The following is a 20,067-nucleotide window of genomic DNA, read 5'->3' as shown; positions in this document are numbered from 1 at the left end:
ATCTGATTTGTACTTACCCACCTAGGGACCGGAAGACTCAGGGCTGCCCTGCCTCTGTCCCCGGCTAGCCGCGTGGGATAAACCAGCAGGTACTCGGCGCCCCCACGGCTCCTGAGGTGGGTTCTGGGGCCGGAAGCCTCCCCACCACCAGGCGGCGGGCAGGGGAAGGGGCGGGGGCGAGGAGGCGGGCCCGGCGGGCTGCGGCGCGGACGATGCACCCGGGGGCCCTGGGGCTGTACGCCCTGCTGCTGGCGGCCGAGCAGAGCGCGCTTGAGTGCCCGGCGGCCCCAGGCTGGGCGCCTGCCCCGCTCCCCCCTCCAGCCCCCCGACCCAACCGGACGCCAGGGGACGCACGGGCCACTCCTGCCGCGGCGGGCAGCCTGCCCCGGACGGCGCTCGGCTCTGCGCGCCCGTGCGTGCACGGTGGCACCCCGCCCGCCCTCCCTGTCCCCGGTGGGTCCCCGCGGGTGCACGGTCCTCTCCTGGAGGCTGGGCACGTGTATTCCCGCCCTTCCCTCCGGAAAGGCCTCTTGGACGCAGCGGACGGCCGCGGTGCGAGCTGCGCAGGACGCGGGTCTGGGTGCACCCTGCGCTCCCCCCCTCCCACCCCCCGGCCGGCCCGGGGGTCTTGGCGGCGGGGGAGGCGGCCGCGTGGCCCTGGGGGACTTTGAATCCGCTGCGGGCTTCAGGACTCGGCCAGACGGCTTGCTGGGGGAGCTTGTCCTGGACCAGCAAGATGGCAACACTGTTTAGCGCCTTTCTGCTTTGAACTTGTAACTCTCTCTGTGCGCGGGGGGAGTAGGCCTCCGCCCACTTGCGCCGGGCTCCCTGCTGATGGGTCTGTCTCCGCGGGGTCCTTGGGGAGGGGTGGGGGGTTTAATGAGGCCCCAGCCTCCAGACCTCCAGGGCCCCGCGCCCCTCACAGCACGCACGTACTTGGGGACCCCCGGCAGGCGGCGGCTCGCAACTTTAGCCCTATGGGCAACTTGCTGCCTCGGGGTTGGTGGGGTCGCCAGTTTGCAAGGCTGTCCCTGTGGGTCCCACTGGGGCGTCCCCGCAGCGCGATTTCAAAGGCGCCCCGGGCCAGATCTTCACCCAGGAGGAGGCCGAGGGAGCGAGGGAGGTCTCCTCCAAATCTCCCTGGTCCAGCACCCAAACAGGTTGGCCTCGGGCAACACAGGAGCCCCGTGTCAGTACTCACCCCAGGTGCTCCCGCAGACGTTGTGCCCACTTTCCCTCTCACCGGACAACCAACTGGGGCCTCAGCATTGCTGGGCCTAGGCAGGGTGGTGACTCCTCCAAAGACTTTTTTGTGCTGGAAACCCTGGTTTACCTTGGCGGGTAGAGGGGTTGGGGAGCAGAAAGCCCAGGGTGGTTAGGACTCCCAACAGAGCCTGTCCATTCCCTGGCCCCTCGGTCCAGACCTGCAGGGTTCCTATCTGGCCCTGGGGCAATTCTGTGTTTCCACTACAATTTGCAGCTTTATGTGCCCGTAAATCCATTTTAAACTTAAATATTGGAAAACCCAAGGAATGATCACATAAAATGACTAGAGTGAATTTGTGCACCTACTGGTGCTGGACAGACACAAGTCCCCCTCCCCTCACTGTCACTGATTGGGAGTACAGACCCTCACCTAGATTTGTCTAACTCTTTCTCTACATTACTTTACCCTAGCATCCTCAAAAATTAAAAAATAAATCCCCAGAGAGGAGGATTAGCATTTTTTAAACGCACATACCAGGTGCCAAGTAGTTTTTGCACGTGCTGTCCTATGCAAGCCAACAGCCCAGCCCCTCTCAGTGACCATGAGCCCTGGCACCTCCATCCTTCCGCAGGGCTGTCTAGAATGCGAGCTGGCCGTGCCTGCTCCAGGGCTGGGTCCAGCAGGGAGTCCTGCCCGTGCTGAGGATGCGGTGTTGGAGGGGCCCTCACTCTCCCCTCCAGCCTTGCACTCACCCTCTCATCTTTCCTCTTTCATCACGCAGGCCTCTACTCCATGGTCTACGACTTCACCCCAGGACAGCTCCTCTGGGGGTGGCTGGCCCTTTCCGTGCTACTACCTGGCTTCCTGGTCCAGGGCCTGAGCGATCTGTGGTTCTGGGCACATGGACACCAAGGTCATTGTTTGCTGGCTGTGCTAATTCCTGCTCCTTCAGCTTGGCCTGTGGAAGTGGTAAGAACAAGCAGCCTCCTTTCACCTGTGGAGCGGGATTTCATAAGTGCAGTAGGAGCCTATGCATTCTATCCTAGGATCATAAAAGTTCAAGGTTGGAAGGATGCTCAAAGCCACCACTTTGAACCCCTGCTCTGATAGGCATCCCCTCTTCCAGCCTGCACTTCCTTGAGCATCTCTAACATCAGGACGCTTCTTCCAGAGGCAGCTGTGACCCTTCAAAAGCTGTGTGTGTGTGTGTGTGTGTGTGTGTGTGTGTGTGTGTGTGTGTCTTTGGCCAAATTCCGTCTTGCTCTTGTTTAATTTGTTGGTCAAGGCTTTGGAGCCGTAGAAAGTGCCTCACTTAAGGCAGTTGCATTTAAACCCCTACTACCTTAGTTGAAGAAGGTGACATAGATTTAGCCACAGACTAGGCCATGGAGCTGGCCTGGTGACACTGGCCTCAAGGCTTTATTTCAGGACAGAGCCATTTGAGAGCCAGGCCCAGGTTTTTTTTTCCATACACAAAGCAGCCTCAGTGGGCCTGGTGCTCAGGAGCCCTACCTGTGGTTCCCCTCTGCAGGTAAGATACTGGTTTCACTGGGAGTACCTGGATACCTGCAGTGTCAGGAGAGACCTGTCAGTGAGCTTATGTAAATGGCAAATTTCAGCTCTTAGCCACCTCATAATCCCCTCATTGCCAGGAATAAAAAAAAGGGGGAGAAAAGTTTGGCGATCATATCAGCGAAGCCATGCAGCTCACGTGTGTGTTAAGTCCTGGAGGCTGAGGATTGGAAGGGTGTTCAGGAAGTCAGTGCAAGCTTGAGCCAGCTTACTGCTGCCTGTCATTGGTGGTTTATGCCTTCAGGATTCAAGGCCCTCCTGGGCACCACCTACCATAGTAGAGATGTTCAGGCCCTTGCCTCAGCCCAGCCTAGGAGGAAACCCATTAAGGGCCGGGGTGCCCTGTATGTGACCTTGAGGACAGATAACCAAACATTTGATAACTCAGAAGGAGAGTTCAGTGAATGCCAGTCACTTGAGAGAAACTTCCAGAATAACTGCCCGATAAGTCTGCCTTCTGGGGCTATGTGAGGACCCTCAGGCCCATCCAGTCCAGTGCCTTCTGCAGGGATGGGGCTGTGTCAGGCCCACACTGCATCTCTATTCGTGCTGCTGGTGTCCACCTGTGACCCCACATTGTTTGCTTCTCCGTGCTCCCACAAAGTTTCATAAGCGGTGGTCTGAGTTTCTGGTATGTATTAACACTAAGATGGATAGGGAAGAGACTCATGAAAATTAGGCCTCAGGAAGAACAAAGTCACCTATATCTCTTCCTATTTTAAAAAATAAGGGGAAGTAAGAAAAAAACAATTTAAAAGGAAAAAAGATATGAGAAAAGTCAGGAAGAGGAACTATAGGTCAGAAAGTAGGATAAAGTGAAAACATACAGTTCACGGTGAGCCACAAATTTGGCTCTAAGGTTTTTTTAATTCAATTAATTAACATATAGTGTATTATTAGTTTCAGAGGTAGAGTTCAGTGATTCCTCAGTTGTATGTAACACCCTTTGCTCATCACATCAGGTGCCCTCCTTAATGCCCATCACCCGGTTACCCCATCCCCAAAGCACAGCAAAGGAAACAGTCGACAAAACCAAAAGACAACCTACAGAATGGGAGGTGTTTGCAAATGTCTTATCAGATAAAGGGCTAGTATCCAAAATCTATAAAGAACTTATCAAACTCAACACCCAAAAAACAAAGAATCCAGTCAAGAAATGGGCAGAAGACATGAACAGATATTTCTTCAAAGAAGACATACAGACGGCCAATGGACACATGAAAAAATGCTCAGCATCACTCTGCATCAGGGAAATACCAATCAAAACCACAATGAGATACCACCTCACACCCGTCAGAATGGCTAAAATCAACAGCACAAGAAACGACAGATGTTGGCGAGGACGCGGAGAAAGGGGAACCCTCCTACACTGTTGGCGGGAATGCAAGCTGGAGCAGGCACTCTGGAAAACGGCATCTAGGTTCCTCAAGACATTAAAACTAGAGCTACCCTATGATCCAGCAATTCCACTTCTGGGTATGTACCTAAAGGAGTTGAAAACAAGGTCGGGAAAAGATACCTGTACATCCATGTCCACGGCAGCATTGTTGCGATAGCTAAAAATGTGAAGCAAAGTAAGCAAAGCAAATCAACAGATGAATGGATGAGAAAAATGTGGCCTGTACACACAATGGAGTATTAATTAGTCTTTAAAAAGAAGGGAATGCTACAACATGGTTGAATCTTGAGAACTTTAGGCTAAGTAAAATCAGCCAGTCCCACAAGGGCAAATATTATATAATCCAGTTACACGAGGTTCTTAGAGTAGTCAACAGAGAGTAGAACAGTGATGCGGGGGTTTCAGGAACTAATGTTTAATGGGTGCAGAATGTCAGTTTTACAAGATAAAAAGAGTTCTGGAGATGGATGGTGGGGATGGTTGCACACCATTATCAATTACTACAAATTATTAATAATCTATTGCAGCATTAAATTATGTTAATTTAATAAATTATCAATACCACTGAACTGTACACTTAAAATGGTTAAGATGGCAAATTTTAGGTTATCTGTATTTTATCACGATAAAAAAAAAGATTAACAAAAGGAACAGCCATAGCCCAAAACCTTGAGCTGTTCACTATCTCAGGTTCAACATCACCAAAAAGCATGAAGATGGAGGACAGTACACGTCTTCTTCAAGCTTCGGGCCTGTGATAGACTGTTCTAGATGAAGTGGGTACGTATGGCTTCCTAAGCTGTTAGGACAAATCAGAGCTTGCTGAGAAACTTCATTCCGAAGTTATGTTAATTACTGTGTTTCCAAGGGTCCGCTTGGAGCATTTGTTCCTAATGCAACTAGAAATGTTACACCCTCATCCGCACTGCGCGATATGCTGGGTGTGCATTTGTTCACGCTTGGAGATGTGTGTGGCAGAAGGGCCTGGACGCACGTGATGGGGATGTGGGCTCTGAGGCCTAACTGGGGGCGCAGCTGTAAGCAGGGAACTCAGAAGAACAGAGAGAAGGCGTTTGCCGTCCTGGGGGGACAGCCTGGGGTGCTCGGGGACCAGCCACGGATCACCACCGGGAACTCCTTAAAAATGCAAGACCTCAAGATGCACCTGGACCCATATCACATCACAGCAGACTTTCCCTGATTCTCCAAATGCATCTATTTAACCAGAAATTCTGGGCCTGGTGTCCAGCAAATATACTTAAACAGGCCTCCAGGTTGACTAAAGTTCACGTTTGGGAACCCCGCACTGGTGCTGGAGCCCAAGCATCAGGGCTGAGGCGGGGGCGGGGGCGGCGGGGACCCCACCTACCTGGGCACAGGGGTGTGGCCCAGCCGGCAAACAGCCGCCCCCGCTCAGAGGCAGAAAGCCTGCAGAGGCAGTGTGCTTGGTGAGCAGTGTGAGTGCAGGGTGAGAATTTTCTAGATGGGAGCAGTGTGGCTGGGGACAGATTAGACTGGATCACACAGGGACTTGCAACTGGGGGAGGAATTTGGGTTTTACCCTCCAGGCATTGGAGACCAATGGAAAGGTTTTAAACCAAGGAATAACACAGTCCAGTGAGGCCCTGAGGAGGGCAGTGGTGGGGACGGTCGAGACCATGGGGTATAGTGGGGAGAGACCGGGGGCCAGGCAAGCAGCCAGAAATCTGGGCGGGAGCCGATGGGGGCCCAGAATGAGGCATCAACCCCAGGGACAGAATTTGACAGGAGCTAGTGACCAGTCCTCTCCCTTCCTGCTGCCACCCCCACCCTGCCTCAGCTGTGACCCCTGTGTTCCCAACAGTTTCCAGTGATGTCATCACCTGAGTTCCTCCCTCTGTCACGGGACCCAGACACCCCATTCACAAAACCTGGTGGACTACATTCCCCATGGCTCTTTATTTCTTAGAAACGAGACCTAAACCCCCAGCTAGATCAGAAGAGGCTCCTGCTGTCCGGCCCCTACCTCACTGTCCCCAGCATGGACCCACCATTTCAGTGGCCACTTCCTGCCCCATCGGCCCCACACATGCTCTCGTCTGCCTGTCCAAGGTGCGTGCACCCCTTCTTTGCTGGGAGCCCTCCCTGACCACACTGTCCTCGGGCCCCAGACTCATTCCACCACGATCCACAGCTCAATTTGACACGATTTTCTTTCTGCTTAAACTTTTCATGAGCATATGGTTTCTCTCCCCAGCTGAGCCCTGGGCTTCTGGAGAAAGTCTTTCCTTTGCTTCCTTTCCTTCATGCCTTCTGTCTCCAGCAGGTGGTAAAAACCCAACGAAAACGTGCATTGACCTAGTGAAGGCTTCAGGGAGGGTAGGAAGAGGGAGAACAGATGATTCGGGACTGAAAGGAAAGCTACCCTCCCTGGTGTTTGCAGTCCTGACCTTCTCTGTTGTTGTTGGGTTTTTTCCTTAACATTATGCTTGTGTCAGAGATCACAGCTTCAAAGACTCAGTAAGAAATCAGTTCACTCCAGGATTCCAAATCATGAAAAAGGAACACGTTTCCTTAAGTGTCTTTCCTGGGCCCTCGGAACCATGAATAAATCCGTTTCAAAGAGGACCTCCGTCCACTCTGGCCGCAGACGTGTTGGCCAGAGATCAGAGTGAGGCTCGTCGTCGGCATAGCCAGAGTCCTAGGGAGGCCCTTACGGAGGGAGCTTTTCAGGTGACTTTAAAGATGCATCTTGCTCCGATTCAGGAGCAGATAAATTAGGATACCCCTCCCCCATTTTTCTTAACTTGGACAAGACAGACGTTCACAGTCCCAGACGGCCTTGGTGGGCACAACTGTCCCTGCCGTGAGCAGGTGTAGTAATCACCCTTGTTCCTGCTCGTGAGGACGCCAAGGGGGGACCTGGGTGCATGAGGGAGAACTGCTGTGTGAAAACCCCAGGTCCACGGCGCCCGAGTGTGTGTGCCTGGGGAGTGGTTTCATTTTCCCGTTTGCTACACGACTCTTCAGGTGGTAAAGGATGGGGACCCATGTCACCTTCCAGACAACTTTCGTAAGCCGGGAGCGTGGGCTGAGGTTTCTAGGATGGGAAACACAATGACACGGGAACGTTTCCGAACTTCTCTTGTGTTGATTCCTTTGTCTCGACTGTAGGATGGTCACCCAGCCAGACTGTGACACCTTCCTGTCACGCTCCAGCCCCCTGTCTTGTCCCCAGGGAAGCCCCCTTTTCTTTCCTTGTTCCGCCCTGTGCCTGCCCCAGTTGCAGAGACACATAAAGTTCCACATTCTGTGACCATGACGAGGAGAGTCTTCTCATTTCCTTATGCTCTAAAGCAAGGGCAGCATGATGCCTTGCAGCACACATTTGTTGAGTCGATTAATTCCCATCCCAAGAAGTCCTGGGGTGGAAGATGCAGGTCAGGGTTAGTGCCAGACCTTGCAGGGCCCAAAGCAGACCCCAGCAAGCCTGTCCGGTCCAGGCTCCCATCCCGCCACCCCGATCCTGCCCACATGTGGGCAGAGTGGGCCTCTGGCCGGCCTTGCAGAGCAGGATCACCCACCGTCGCATCTGGGTCGGACCTGATGACAGCAGCATGGGGTCTGAGCTCGGGGGCTCTGATGCCTAGATAGGGCAGCCTGTTCTAGAATGCTGGGTGTCTGTCACCGATCGGCCAGGAAAAGGGTGTGGGGCATCCCGTTGAAGCTGTCACAGTCTGGCTCTGCACCCCAGGCCCTTGCTCTTCCTCAGGCATTAGGATGCCGCGTCCACTGCTCTATCGAAGGAGTGGGAAGCCTTCCGCCGAGACCAGGTGCTGCTGCAGGAGGGCCGACCTGTCTGCCCTCCGCCTCCCGGAAGCCCTGAGGCAGCCGGGGCCCCCACCTGCTGCTCCAGACGCATGTTTTCCTCGCCTTGGACTTCACAGATATTGTGCCAGGTGAGAAAAGCCCACCCCTGAGCACGAACCACCTGCCTTCACAAGGGGAACACAGAGGAACGCCCGAGTAAGTAAATCCGGGCATTCGATGATTTCCCCTGTTGGGGAGAAAGAGGGCAGCCCGCACTCACCAGCACAAGACGATGGCTTGAATCGGCTTTTGTTTGGGGCTGGCTGCTTTGGTGGGGGTCAGTCCACACAGTAGAAATTGGAGATGGTCACATTTCCCTGGGAACACCTTGGGAAGGGACCCCACACGGCTCCTTCGTAGGATCTGTGCACCTGTTTCTCCTGTGTCCTCAGTCACCGGCCTGACGGGACGCAGCCAGAGGCTTGAGCCCAAGAGCCTCGTAGAGACTGAGAACAGCTCTGGCCCAGTGAACGTGTGTCCCACCCGCGTCTCCTCCGGTGAAGACTCTATGTGTCTCGTTTTCTCTTGGTCATGTCTTGATTCTCTCCCAGCACCCTGCTCCTCCTTTTTCCGAGTGTCCACATTTACGTGTGCTTACATGAAACGCGCGGAAGTCGTGAGAGCACTGTCCTTCTGGTCGTCCCTGTGGTGGGGCCCGGCACAGCTTGTGTTCTTGTTTTATTGCTGTGCCTAAATCTCCTTCCTAGGGCTTGAACAGCAAAGCGCATTTGGGAGGGAATGTACCATGGTCAAGGCCATCTAACTGCTTCGTCATTGACAGAGCTTCGGCAGGAGGGCTTAGAGGATCAGGGGCTCAGCCACTTTTCCTAAAGGGCGGACAAGGGAAGAGCCCCGCTCCCTTGCTGGGGAGGAGCGCCCACTGCATCATGCAGAGAAAATATCTCCCGCACGTCCTTGTTGCTTCCTATGCCTAGGCGTGCGTGTCTGTACACAGAGTTGTGTTATCCACCCATTCGGGTGCTTGGTTAGGGATGCCCTTGGGGAAGCCAGGTTTTATGGAGAGGTTAGGCGCCCCACAAACACCGCTGTTGTCCGCTTCCCCTCCAGGTGTGAGCACGCTGTGCCCCTGGTCCGCACTGGCCTGGGCCCTGGTGTGCCATGCTTGCTGCGTGGGCTTCATGAAGCCGGTCAGCTCCTCACGCCATGGGCCACCCTCTTCTACCAGCAGCCCTGGAGGATGGGCATGTTGGGGGCCCGTGTCCGGAGCCTGGTTCTCTTCTTCAGAGCTTACCACGTCTGGGTTTTGGTTTCTGGAGGCAAGCAGGCTGTCAGTGGCTGCGTAACAAAGCACCCCAGACCTTGATGCCTTAAAATCACCACCATCAGCCATGGGGCCCACCAACCTCGGTTCTGGGGGGCTCACTGGGCACCTGGGGGGGTTTCTTGGCAGGGGGTGGGGGATCACAGGTGGGTGCAGTAGGACGGCGGGTGTCTGGATCCATAAGGAGGCTCCACTGGGCTGGCCGTACAGACGGCATCTTTGCTTACATGCCTGGCACCCCGGGGCGCCCCCATTCTCCTCAACAGAGCAGCTGGGGCTGTGGACATGGCAGCTGGGAATTCTGAGAGAAAGCAAACAGAAGCTGTCAGTCCTCTTAAAACTGGCCTGGCCCTGGGTCAGCGTGGCTTCTGCTGTATTCTACGTGTCCAAGTAGTCACGGCCAGTCCAGAGTCAGAATGTGGAGGAACGGACTCCATCCCCCGTGCGCGTCCAGGGAGGGGAGGAGCGTAGGGTGCCTCCCTTTGCAGACACACTCTCTTAGCTTAGGGAGCCCAGCCCCAACACCCGGCCACGTCCAGAGCACAGCTGCAATTGTGCTCACGATACATGACACAGGCCGTGTTCTGTATCACAGGCTGAAATCTCTTCTGTCGACAAACAGGCATAGGGTCCTGCCTGTCCCGACCCGATACAAAATATACAGTACATACTATGATGTCACGCACAGCTTCTGAAAGCCCTCCATTTCTTCTGAATGCTGGCTTTTGGACCTCTTCTCTGTTTCCAGTAGGGCACCTGCACTGAGCCAAGCCCCGCCCCCAGCCCTCGGTATAGACGCACGCGGATGAGAGTGGTCTGTGTGACTCTCGGGGTCTGTGTGACTCTGCAGGAGTCCTGCAGGGGCCTGGGTGTCCCTGCCAAGGAGAGGTGTCTCTTCTGGCCCTCAGCGAATACACTCGGCAACTCACGTTTTAGGGAATAGGAGGCATTGAGAAATATTTAGACTTGAGCCTTACTACACATGTTGGCAGAACGGAGAAAATTTTTTGAAAGAAATTGCGCTCCTAAAGAAAGATTAACTGTTTTATTCATTTAAAAGAATTTGCTCATTTTCTATGTACAGAGTGCATGGGTGCGTGTGTGTACTTGTGCACACATAGCTGTGGAAGAAGGAACAGCTTAGTCTTAGGAAAGCTTCTAAAAGGAGCTATTATCTTGAACAGAGATGACAAGCTCTGAAAATGGTACTGGGACGTCCAGTTGTTTGCACGGTGGTCACTGTGGCAAGAACTGTGTTTTGTAGACACTCTCTACGTCTGCCAGCTAGCATCACAGCTCAGCTGTTATGTCACATACACGGTGTCCTCGTTAATCAGCTCCGTCATTACTGGGTTCCAGGCATGGCCCCAGACCATGCGGAAGCCACGAAGGTGACAGGAGGCCTGTCTTCAGGCTGCTTCTAGTCCAGTAGGGGGATAAGCTCCATACCCAGATAACCAAACAAGGAGGCAGAATGTGGGTAAATCCTAGGAGACGAGATTGTCTGAATTCACAAGGACGGTGAGGATCACTGCCTGCCGGGATGACCAGAGATGCTTTGGACCAGAAGGTGGAAGCCAGGCTGCGTCGCCAAGAGCGGGGGAGAGAAAAGGTAGCCGGCACTGCAGAGCACAGATTTTGGGATCAGGCAGCTTGCTTTGGGACTGTGGCTCGCCCTTCACTGTTACCAGCCCACTCGGCCAGGGACTGGAACGCTCCACATCTGTTTTTCTGTCACACATTAAGCACAAGACCTCTTGGTGTTGCTGTGACGATTATATAAGATCCATCTACTTCCCAGGGCCCCCTTTGAAGAGTAAATAAGTAACTTGGCGCACAAGAACCAGCGCCTCGTGGCCATTATTGATGATGAAAGGGGGGAGAGACTTTCAGGGGAGCAGACCCTGCAGGACAGAGCCATGAGCAAATGGAAGGGGCAGGAGGGGCAGCTCCTGTCCAGGAGAGGCGGGTGGCATGGTCACCTCCTGCTTTTAGGAGAGCCCCAAATGGCTGATCAACCCCGCAAGCCATGGGGCCCCCAGACCGTGAGGATGTGTGGTGGTGGACACGTTATGGAGCCTCTGCAAGCCTCGATTTCCACGTCTGAGAGCCGGGAGTAAGGGTGCCCATCTCGCTGTGCGGGAGGCTGAGGGACACGCAGGGTCCGGCCCCGCTTGGGGGTGCCGCAGCTTCCGGCCCGCTCCGCGCCCGCGAATAAAGGGGAGTTGGCGTTTGCAGAGCAGGGTGTCCCCCTACCAGTGTGCCTGACGAGCTGGAGGGACACGTGGAGAGGGTTTCCATTTGCCGTCTGTCACTGTCCTATGCCCAGGAGTCTGAGAGGCCGTTACGGGAGGAAGGGAAACAAAACTTTGTCCTTCCCAGCCACTCGGTCGCGAGAACCCAGAGGTCAGAGCAGGTAAGTGGGAAGGAGAGAAACCGGACTGCACCGGAGTGCAGGCGTGCCGTACGGCCCTCGCCCGGGGTGACTTGCAGACTCCTTCAGGCTCCGCTCGGCCTAATGGGGTGCTGAGGGTGCTCATCAGAGCCGGGGACTCCACTCACGGAGGTGACCTGCCACGTCCAGGGTCACCAGCCGGCCGGCGATGTTACCTAGGCCGGGCCCTGATCCCTGGGTGTCTGGTCCAAGCCTCCTGCCAACACCATGTAAATGTCAGGCCTGCCACACTGCCCTTTCACGCACCGCCCCCTCCCCAGCGGGCACCTTCCCTGGAAGACGCAGGAGCCCTGACCCAGAGGGAAAGTGACTCCTTTGGGGTGAATTGTGTTGTGTTGGCAAAGAGAAAGTTGTTGTTATTGTTCCAAAAGCCAAAAGACCACAGAGTATTTAGAAATCCACTTTCTAAGGAGGATGGGCCTGGGGGCTTGGAGTAGCTCCGTTTTTTAATGGTTAATGGCTTTGCTTAAATAATGGAAACCGTGCCCCCAAGGTCAAAGCAGGAACTTCTGGACTTCCTCTTTCATTGATTCACTCAACAGAAGTATGAAGCATTTGTAGTCTTGTAGGTTCTGTGCTAGGACTTGTTCCTACTCTCCTGTGACCTCTTGTTCTCATCTTCAGGTCCTGGGAGTACCAACAGAATCATTAGTAATAGCTAACATTTTGGGCAGGATCATCATGCATTGGACACTGTTCTAAGCTCATTAACTGTCTAATTTCTCACAGCACTCAATGAGACGAAACCCATTTTACAGGTACAGAAACTGAGGCATGGAAAGTCAGGCATCTGGGCAGACAGAGGCGATATTCAGATCCAGCTGGTCTGATGCTACGAGCCTAGCCATAACCAGCAAGCCACACGGCCAGGCGGTGGAGCTGAGAGCATTTGAGCTGGGGGGGCCTCGGGGCCTCCGTGCCCCCACTTCTCAGCCTGGCTGGCAGTCGGAGGCACTCAGGGGCCTTGCCAGGGATGCAGGCCCAACAGGTCTGAGGGGGACCCTGGAATTGGTGTTTTGGAAGCAGGGTCAGGTGGTGCTGATGGCCAGCCTAACTGAGAACGCCTCGCCTTCCCTTCCCTTCCAGAGGAGGTAGCCGGCCTCTGGATGATTTGTGAATGCCCTGCAAAGCCAGGTTTGACGTCTTCCACTTGTTACCAGCTCACTCACTTAAGCATGCACATACAGCTTCCTCCGCGTGCTGGAAATGGACTCAGAGGCCGGCATGTGGGCAGGTGGAGCCTCAGGGGCCCCAAAGACACAGACCCATGAACGCAAGCTCACGCAAGCTCTGTGACGGAGACCACCCCGCAGGAACACAAGAGGCCGAGACAGAGTGTCCTGAGAAGGCTTTACAAAAGGGGGCATTCGAGCTGGTCTCGGGGGATGAGCCCGGCCGGAAGAAAAGGGGGTGGGGGGCCGGGGGCATTTCAGGCAAAGCTGCAGAAACAAGACAGAGTGACAGGGAGCCCGCGGGAAAGTAGCGTGGGTGGCATTGGAGATGAGCAGAGCCAGACTACTGGTTAAAGGTGATGAAACAGAGCTTATTAAGTCGGTTGCAACAGCAAAGAACTGACCTCAATCTGTTTGTGGGGCGGTGGCTAGGCGTTTTTAAGGGAGGATGGGGGCGTGGACTGGGGGGGACATCGGACGTTTGAACAGGGTCAGGGAGATGGAAATTTATCAACAGCGGGAAAGGGGGTGGTTCAGGGGACTCTGCCATCTGATCGGGAGGAGGAGCTCACTTCTCACATCTTGATGACAGGGGCAGTGTTCATGCAAGTTAGAGCAGGCTGCCCTCCCACCCCTAGGCCGGGAGGGTGTTCTTGAGCGTTGGTGCTTCAAAGAGACAGCTCACTGGTCCTTGAGGAGGCAGTTCTGGGTGGCAGAGGATTTACACCTCAGAGACGCAGAGACGGGGATTTGTACGTGCAAGCTTTCCAAAGTAACTCATCTCAGAGGGGGTTCACAGCCTCTCTGCCTTTCAGCAGATTTTGGCTGGAACAGAGAGTAAATCTTCCTGACAGTGTTAGCTTTCTTAGGCAGAAACTGAACTGGGGCCAGCTCATCACCCTAAGGATGAAGCCTTGAGCTGTTAGGAGCTGTGGGAGTGTTTGTTCAAGTCTCTTAATGTGTGTGGGGGGAAGGGTGGTTGACAAAGGCATTTGTACTACATGTCTGCAATTTGTATAGGCCAGGCTTAAGGCTGAGCAAGAGCAGGGCTTCGAGATGCCGATCTGAGTCAGGTTTGGTCAAGGAGAGAGTCTTTGTTGGTGGTGGTGTTGTGTCAGTCAAGGTTCTCCAGGGAAACAGAACCAATAGGCTATAGAGACATGCGTGAGAGGAGATTTATTATGGGAATTGGCTCACACAATTTTGGAGGCTGAGGTAGGGCACAGTATGCCTGCCGCCAGCAGGAGAACCAGGAAAATGTGGGGTAATTCAGTCCGAGTCCACAAGACCGAGAACTAGGAGCTCGGATGTCCAAGGAAAGGAGAAGATGGATGTCTCAGCTCAAGAAAAGAGAGAATTGCCCTTTCTCCACTTTTTTGTTCTCTTCGGACCCTCCACAGATTGGACAAGGCCCGCCTGCCCTGGTGAGGGGGTAAGGGTGAGGTTCTTTACTCAGTCTACTGATTGAAGTGCTAACCTCTTCTGGAAACCCTCACGGACACACTCCAAAATAACGTTTTACCAGCACCCGGGCATCCCTTAGCCCAGGCAGGTTGGCCCATCCTGGTAGCCAGCACAGGGACTGTGGGAGTGCAGGTTGGAAGATGACTCTGCAAAGGAAGACTAGGGATGCGTTGTCAACAGGATTGCCCGCCTTGTCGAGGAGTGGGGTCTTGACGCCCCTCAGGTGAGATGGGGCTCCTTCCAAGTGTGTTAGGGAGGGATGACAAGGTCTGATCTGCAGGTGAAACAGATCCCCTGGCTGCGGTGTGGAGGAGAGACCGTGGACAGGGAAGGAAGACAGAGGAAACCATAGGACCCAGACAGGAAGCAATAGGCTCAGAACCGCCATGAAAACGGCTGTTAAGGACAGGAAAAACGCAATGCATTTGAGACAGACTTAAGAATTTGACTCAGCAGGACCAGATAGCTGATAAGATGCAGCTAATTTAAGGAGAGAGAGAGATTCCAAGTTTTGTGGCATTCAGTCCTGAAATAATACCTGCTGGACCTTTGAAACAGCGCCGCCCAGAGCCCGGAGGCCTGGGGAGAGCGGGCGTTCTCAGGATTGTTAAGTAGCTCTTCATAATGCTTTCAATTCTCTCCTTATTTGACTTTCCTTGAGTTAAAATGGTGCCCATGAATGACCACGGCAAAGCTTTCTAAGACTTTTGGTCCAACAGTATTACCTCATACACGGTATTTAAATATACCATCTTCTAATTATGTCCGATTTGTTTACTTATCCTAAGAAATATATTTTTTATATATAAAAACTAGAAACCAGGGGCACCTGGGTGGTTCCACAGGTTAGTGTCCGCCTCTTGGGTTTCGGGTTGGGTCATGATCTTGTGGTTGTGGGATCGAGCCCCACGTCAGGCTCTGCACTCAGCATGGAGTCTGCTTCAGATTCTCTCTCCCTCTCTCCCCCTGCTCTCTCTCTCTCTCTCAAATAAATAAATAAAATCTTTAAAACAAACAAACAAACAAACTGGAAACCAAAGTTAAGAAGCCCGCCTGGGTGAGGGGTACAAAGAGTCTTCTGTAGAAGCTGCCGCCATTTTGGACCGTGGAGGAAGGCCCCATGTTCAGCCATCAGGAGTGCTGTTACCTCAGGCCACAGGCCAACTCTACCTTTAAAGAGGCATATAATCGACAAAGCAATACTTTACAAAGTTGTTTGTAAAAGTTTGGGACACTAGTTTACTGGAATTCAGCGGCACTATGAGCCCTACAGATACTTTGAATTATTGCATCATAAAACTAATACATGTGTACAGTTCACATGAGAATATGAAATGTATAATGTTGGAAATAAAAGTCTCCTCTCTCAGCCCCACCTGACTCAGCAGAGAACCACCATAACCATGTGGACTATGCCCTTCTATTCCCTGTGCATTTATGATTCTGCAGATATTTTAATAAACTGCACTGAGAACCGGGAGAATCCCTCTTTGCCAGAGAAGCTCTTTCAGACCTTGACCCTGCTTCTAGCGGGGCCCTGTCAGCCGTGGGCCCCCCAGTGGGCATTGAGGACAAAGCCTCCAACACTGAAGGACACTGCGGCAGAATTTAGGATGGGCGTGTCCCTGAGGCCATGTGCACCTGACTAGGGGTGGTGACTCTCCTTTTGGTCCCGTAGATTATGCTCCTGGAGAAAATCCTCCTTTTGCTGTTGTCTACTGCCTTTCTCCAGGGGGCCTCCCAGACCAGCCTGTGGACCGTAGCTGGAGTCTTGTCTGGATTTCTCATTGGTAAGGCCCAACGTTGCCTTATTGTTCCCTCCCTCCCCAACCCCAACTTGTTTCTTTAAGATGCCCTAACTCTAAGAGCAGGAATCTGCTCAGGAGCGGTTAGGTGGAGAGCAAGGACTGGAGCTCATTGGACTGCCGGTGGTCCCCACCGGGGCATCACAAGTGGAACCCAAGCAAATCTGGACTCAACCTGTCCACTTCTATCAGTAAGGACTCGTGGGCGGGGCTCCCTCCCTGGGGTTCTGGTTGGGGTCAAACATAAGTCTTCCCCGTCCCTCCCCGCTCAGCATCCTAGCACTGGGGGAGCAGAGCAAGGACCCCCAGACATGACACCACGTGCTATTGACCAACAAGAACCCTGGGACGTGGGTGCTGAATTACCCCCAATTCGGAGCTGAGGAAGGTGGCACAGAGCAAGTCAGGTAATGTCCCGTAAGATCAGACATTCTGTAGGTGGTGGAGCTGGGATTCACACCCCACTCCAATCTGGCATCTGGGACAGTGCCTGGCAGTTTTAGGTCATTAGCTTGGTTTTATGAACGAATGACCCCGAGTGCGCCATGCCCACTGTGTTAACTTTGCTTAACAGATGAATGTAAGCTTGAGAGGGCATTCCTCCCTACACTTGGGAAATAAAAATAAAAGTGGGAGGGCCATTCTCAGTGACCTGGGGCATGGGGAGCGGAGAGCCGGGGGCAAGGGTCAGCTCCCAGCCTGAGGGGCTCAGACAGACCCAGCTGCTGATCCTTCTCCCCCTCTTTCTGGAGCTGCCCCAAACCCCTGATTCCCAAGTGGCCCTGGAGGGAGTCCTCAGCAGGAAGATGGTGGGTGAGCTATCGGCAAAGGCATACAAGCTCTGAAGCAGGCAGCTCTGGCTGACATCTTGAGCTCCCCTGACCAACATTTATTGAGTACCTACTGCATGCCAGATTGGGTTTGCAACCCAGAACCTTATGAATGATGTGGCCCCATGGAAAGTTTACTCATTAAATGCACGTACTTTGGACTTGCCTGAGGAGGGGGGCTAGTTCCCCTTTTTGACCTCGGGTGGCTCATTATCAGAGAGCGGTGACATCATTGTGAGAATTCTGAATAATGTGTAGAAGTGGCTCGAGGGGCGCCCACCACAGAGGCACCACTCCTCCCACAGGAATGCTGTCTCCACGCCCCCGCCGGAGGCCCGCTTTGTGACCCCGCACGCTTCATCCCCCAAAAGTCGGAGAGGATCCATGGGGTCCTTTGTCGGCCCCCCCAGCTCCCCCACACCGCAGTCTGCCAGACCCTCGGGCGCTTCTCCCCGCTTCTACGTCAGGTTTCTTGCTGTTTATAACGAGCGCCTTGAAACCAGGCACTTGATCTAGTACAACAGGAAACTGGAAATAACGTGGGAGGTTACTGGAATGCTCTGTTAAAGAAATTATTGCCGTAGTCAACACTTCTGATCAAAATAAATTAAACTGACAACAATGTGATTAAGATGTTTATGCACAAAGGAAGTGTTGTTGCTGCGCATGGAAATTCCTTGAGATGGGGTTTTTGATGGATATGTTTAACCTTTGCTTGGGTCTTGTGTTTGAGGTTATTCCTTTCCTCCCCCTCCCCTAGTTTTGGAGTCCATCTGCTGGTGTGTGGATGGTTGCATTCTGAGCATTTGATCCAGTTATTTGAAAGTAAAATGAGCATTTCTACCGGACATCACACACACACATGCAAACACATGCATATTTGCGCGCACGCGCACACACACCCATCCGGAGTGCTCAGTTAGGGCTGCCCTAGAGAAAGAAGCCATAGTATCAATAGGATTAAACTTTGTTATTACGTTTATCAGTTTAGAAACATTTGCAGCCTGTGGAAGCTGAGGCCTCCTTAACCTGCCCCGGAATATCCAGCTCTGATACTCCAACAACAGTCCTGTTTGGGATCCCGATTATATTCCCCTATTCGGAATTCCAGAGTCTGGAGTTCTCAGGCTATGGGGAAAATGCAGGACTTCAAGGAACATAACCTTGTGCTCGTCTTCTTTTTCTGCTTCTTTCTCAGGCAGTGTCCCGCCAACTCATTATAGCCTGCCACACCCTCGACCCACAGGCATCTGGCAGAGTTGTGTCCGTCCAGGACTCGTGTGGCATCCAGGGGCTGATAAGGCAGAGACAGAATCTTCTCCCGGGCCCCAGCTCCAGCTGGGGAGGGGCCGGGGAGCCCGGGCACACGCCAGGAGAAAAGCCACAAATCCGCTCAGCGTGGGGACCCCCAGAGGCTGGGCTGGAAAGCCAGACTGCTCTGGAGGGTTGTTTCCTCAGTCATCATCACTGGCTGCTGGTGAAACTTGCCCTAAAACAGGAAATGGGTCTAAGATCAAAGCAGCCTTTGGAGAAGAGTCCTGGCTGCTTTTGTCCCCCTTCGTGGGGGCTGAGCCGGCACTACACCCAGCAGAGGACACCCCTGTTTCCCCAGCAAGACCTCCGACTGTCACCCCAGGACCCCCTGTCCTCGGAGGAAGGCTCTGAGTTTCAAGGTGCCCTGAACTCGGAAGCGGACCTGTTGGAAACCTCCAGTTTGGTCTCTTTTGACAGCGACAGCCATGACCCAGCTCCTGCCCAGAAGCAGTCAGCCGCACGGAGCGAGCACAGCCTGAAGGAAGGAGCAGGGGTGCGGTGGGCGGTGGGCGGAGAGGAGGGGGAGGACAGGAGAGCTGCACGCTGTACTTCAGTGCCACGGCCAAGGGGACCGCAGCCGCACCCCAGGAAGGCAGGCAGGCAGGTGACTCCGCAGACATCCCACCCTGGGAGGAGGGCAGAGCCCTGCCCTCGGCCGGCCACGTGGCCCTTCCCTGCCACCATGGCCGAAAGCAGCCTGATCCCAGGCCCGGGCCCTTCCGGAAGCTTCCACCACGGCGCAGGCTTGGTTGGCAGAGGCCCCGGCAGCTCAGAGCGTGAGGCACAGCAAGAGTCCACAAGGGACTGGAACCTTCCTGCCACTCTGGGACACGGATGTCACTGCCAAAGGGGAGCCTGCGGCCCGCAGACGAGCCTTGCCCCACATCCACTCCCAAGTGCGAGGCTGCCCACGGGGACTGTGGCTGGAGGGCCCGACTAGAGGCCAAGCCGACTTTCTTCATCTGACCACAGACCAGCAACGCAAGCTGGTCCCTGGGCTGTGGGCAGGAGAATCCCATTTCCGACACCGGTACCCCCAATGCACCCCCGTCTGGACCTCAGTTTGCACAACCGAAGCCTGAGGGAACTGCAGCGGATTATTTCTAAGCTCCAGGGTGAACAGTACATGCACACGTATGTATAGGACACACTTTCCCTTCACAGTGTGGCGGGGGGCTTCCAGTCACAATCACCTGATTCCTCTCACGAACTATATGATCCCTGTTTTATTTTATTTATTTACTTTTAAAGATTTTTTATTTATTTATTTGACACAGAGAGACACAGCAGGAGAGAGAACACAAGCAGGGGGAGTGGGAGAGGGAGAAGCAGGCTTCCTGCCGAGCAGGGAACCCGACGCGGGGCTCGATCCCAGGACCCTGGGACCATGACCTGAGCCGAAGGCAGACGCTTAACGACTGAGCCACCCAGGCGCCCCTATTTTATTTTATTTTAATATTTTTGTTGCTATAGCTTCTAGGAAACGCAAAGGTAAAGCCCAGAGTTCTGTTGGATTCTGGGTTCTTGTTACAGTTGGCTTCTGCTGACACTGAGGGTTATTAATCTCTGGAAAATGTATTTTTCCTGCCTTATTTTATGAAAGCTCATGGGAAGATGATGCACCCCCTTTCTGGAAGCAGATAGGAAAGCTGTGCTTCTAAATCATCAACATAACTGAAAATGCAAATGTCATCCTGAGAATCCCCTGGCAGAAAAAA

The 20,067-nt window shown here is 53.7% G+C and overlaps 1 protein-coding gene across 1 annotated transcript; it reads left to right on the top strand.

Annotated features, from left to right (window-relative positions):
• Positions 1 to 212: 212 nt before the first annotated feature.
• On the top strand, positions 213 to 19,315 carry XKR5 (XK related 5). Its single transcript, XM_028099729.1, is given in 16 exon segments — positions 213 to 270; positions 1,989 to 2,146; positions 2,148 to 2,176; positions 7,930 to 8,005; positions 8,007 to 8,048; positions 8,050 to 8,116; positions 9,096 to 9,173; positions 9,176 to 9,327; positions 16,079 to 16,190; positions 18,234 to 18,438; positions 18,440 to 18,522; positions 18,525 to 18,574; positions 18,576 to 18,708; positions 18,795 to 18,955; positions 18,957 to 19,097; positions 19,151 to 19,315. Coding segments are annotated over 16 exon segments (1,710 nt in total).
• The last annotated feature ends 752 nt before the right edge of the window (positions 19,316 to 20,067 follow it).

This window comes from Eumetopias jubatus, unplaced genomic scaffold, assembly GCF_037043125.1.
Source record: "Eumetopias jubatus isolate StellerSeaLion01/CBP00866 unplaced genomic scaffold, mEumJub1_p1.0 scaffold_2, whole genome shotgun sequence".
Classification (NCBI taxonomy): domain Eukaryota; kingdom Metazoa; phylum Chordata; class Mammalia; order Carnivora; family Otariidae; genus Eumetopias; species Eumetopias jubatus.
The sequence above is the reverse complement of the archived record's forward strand: the minus strand, read 5'-3'. Positions and strand labels throughout refer to the sequence as shown.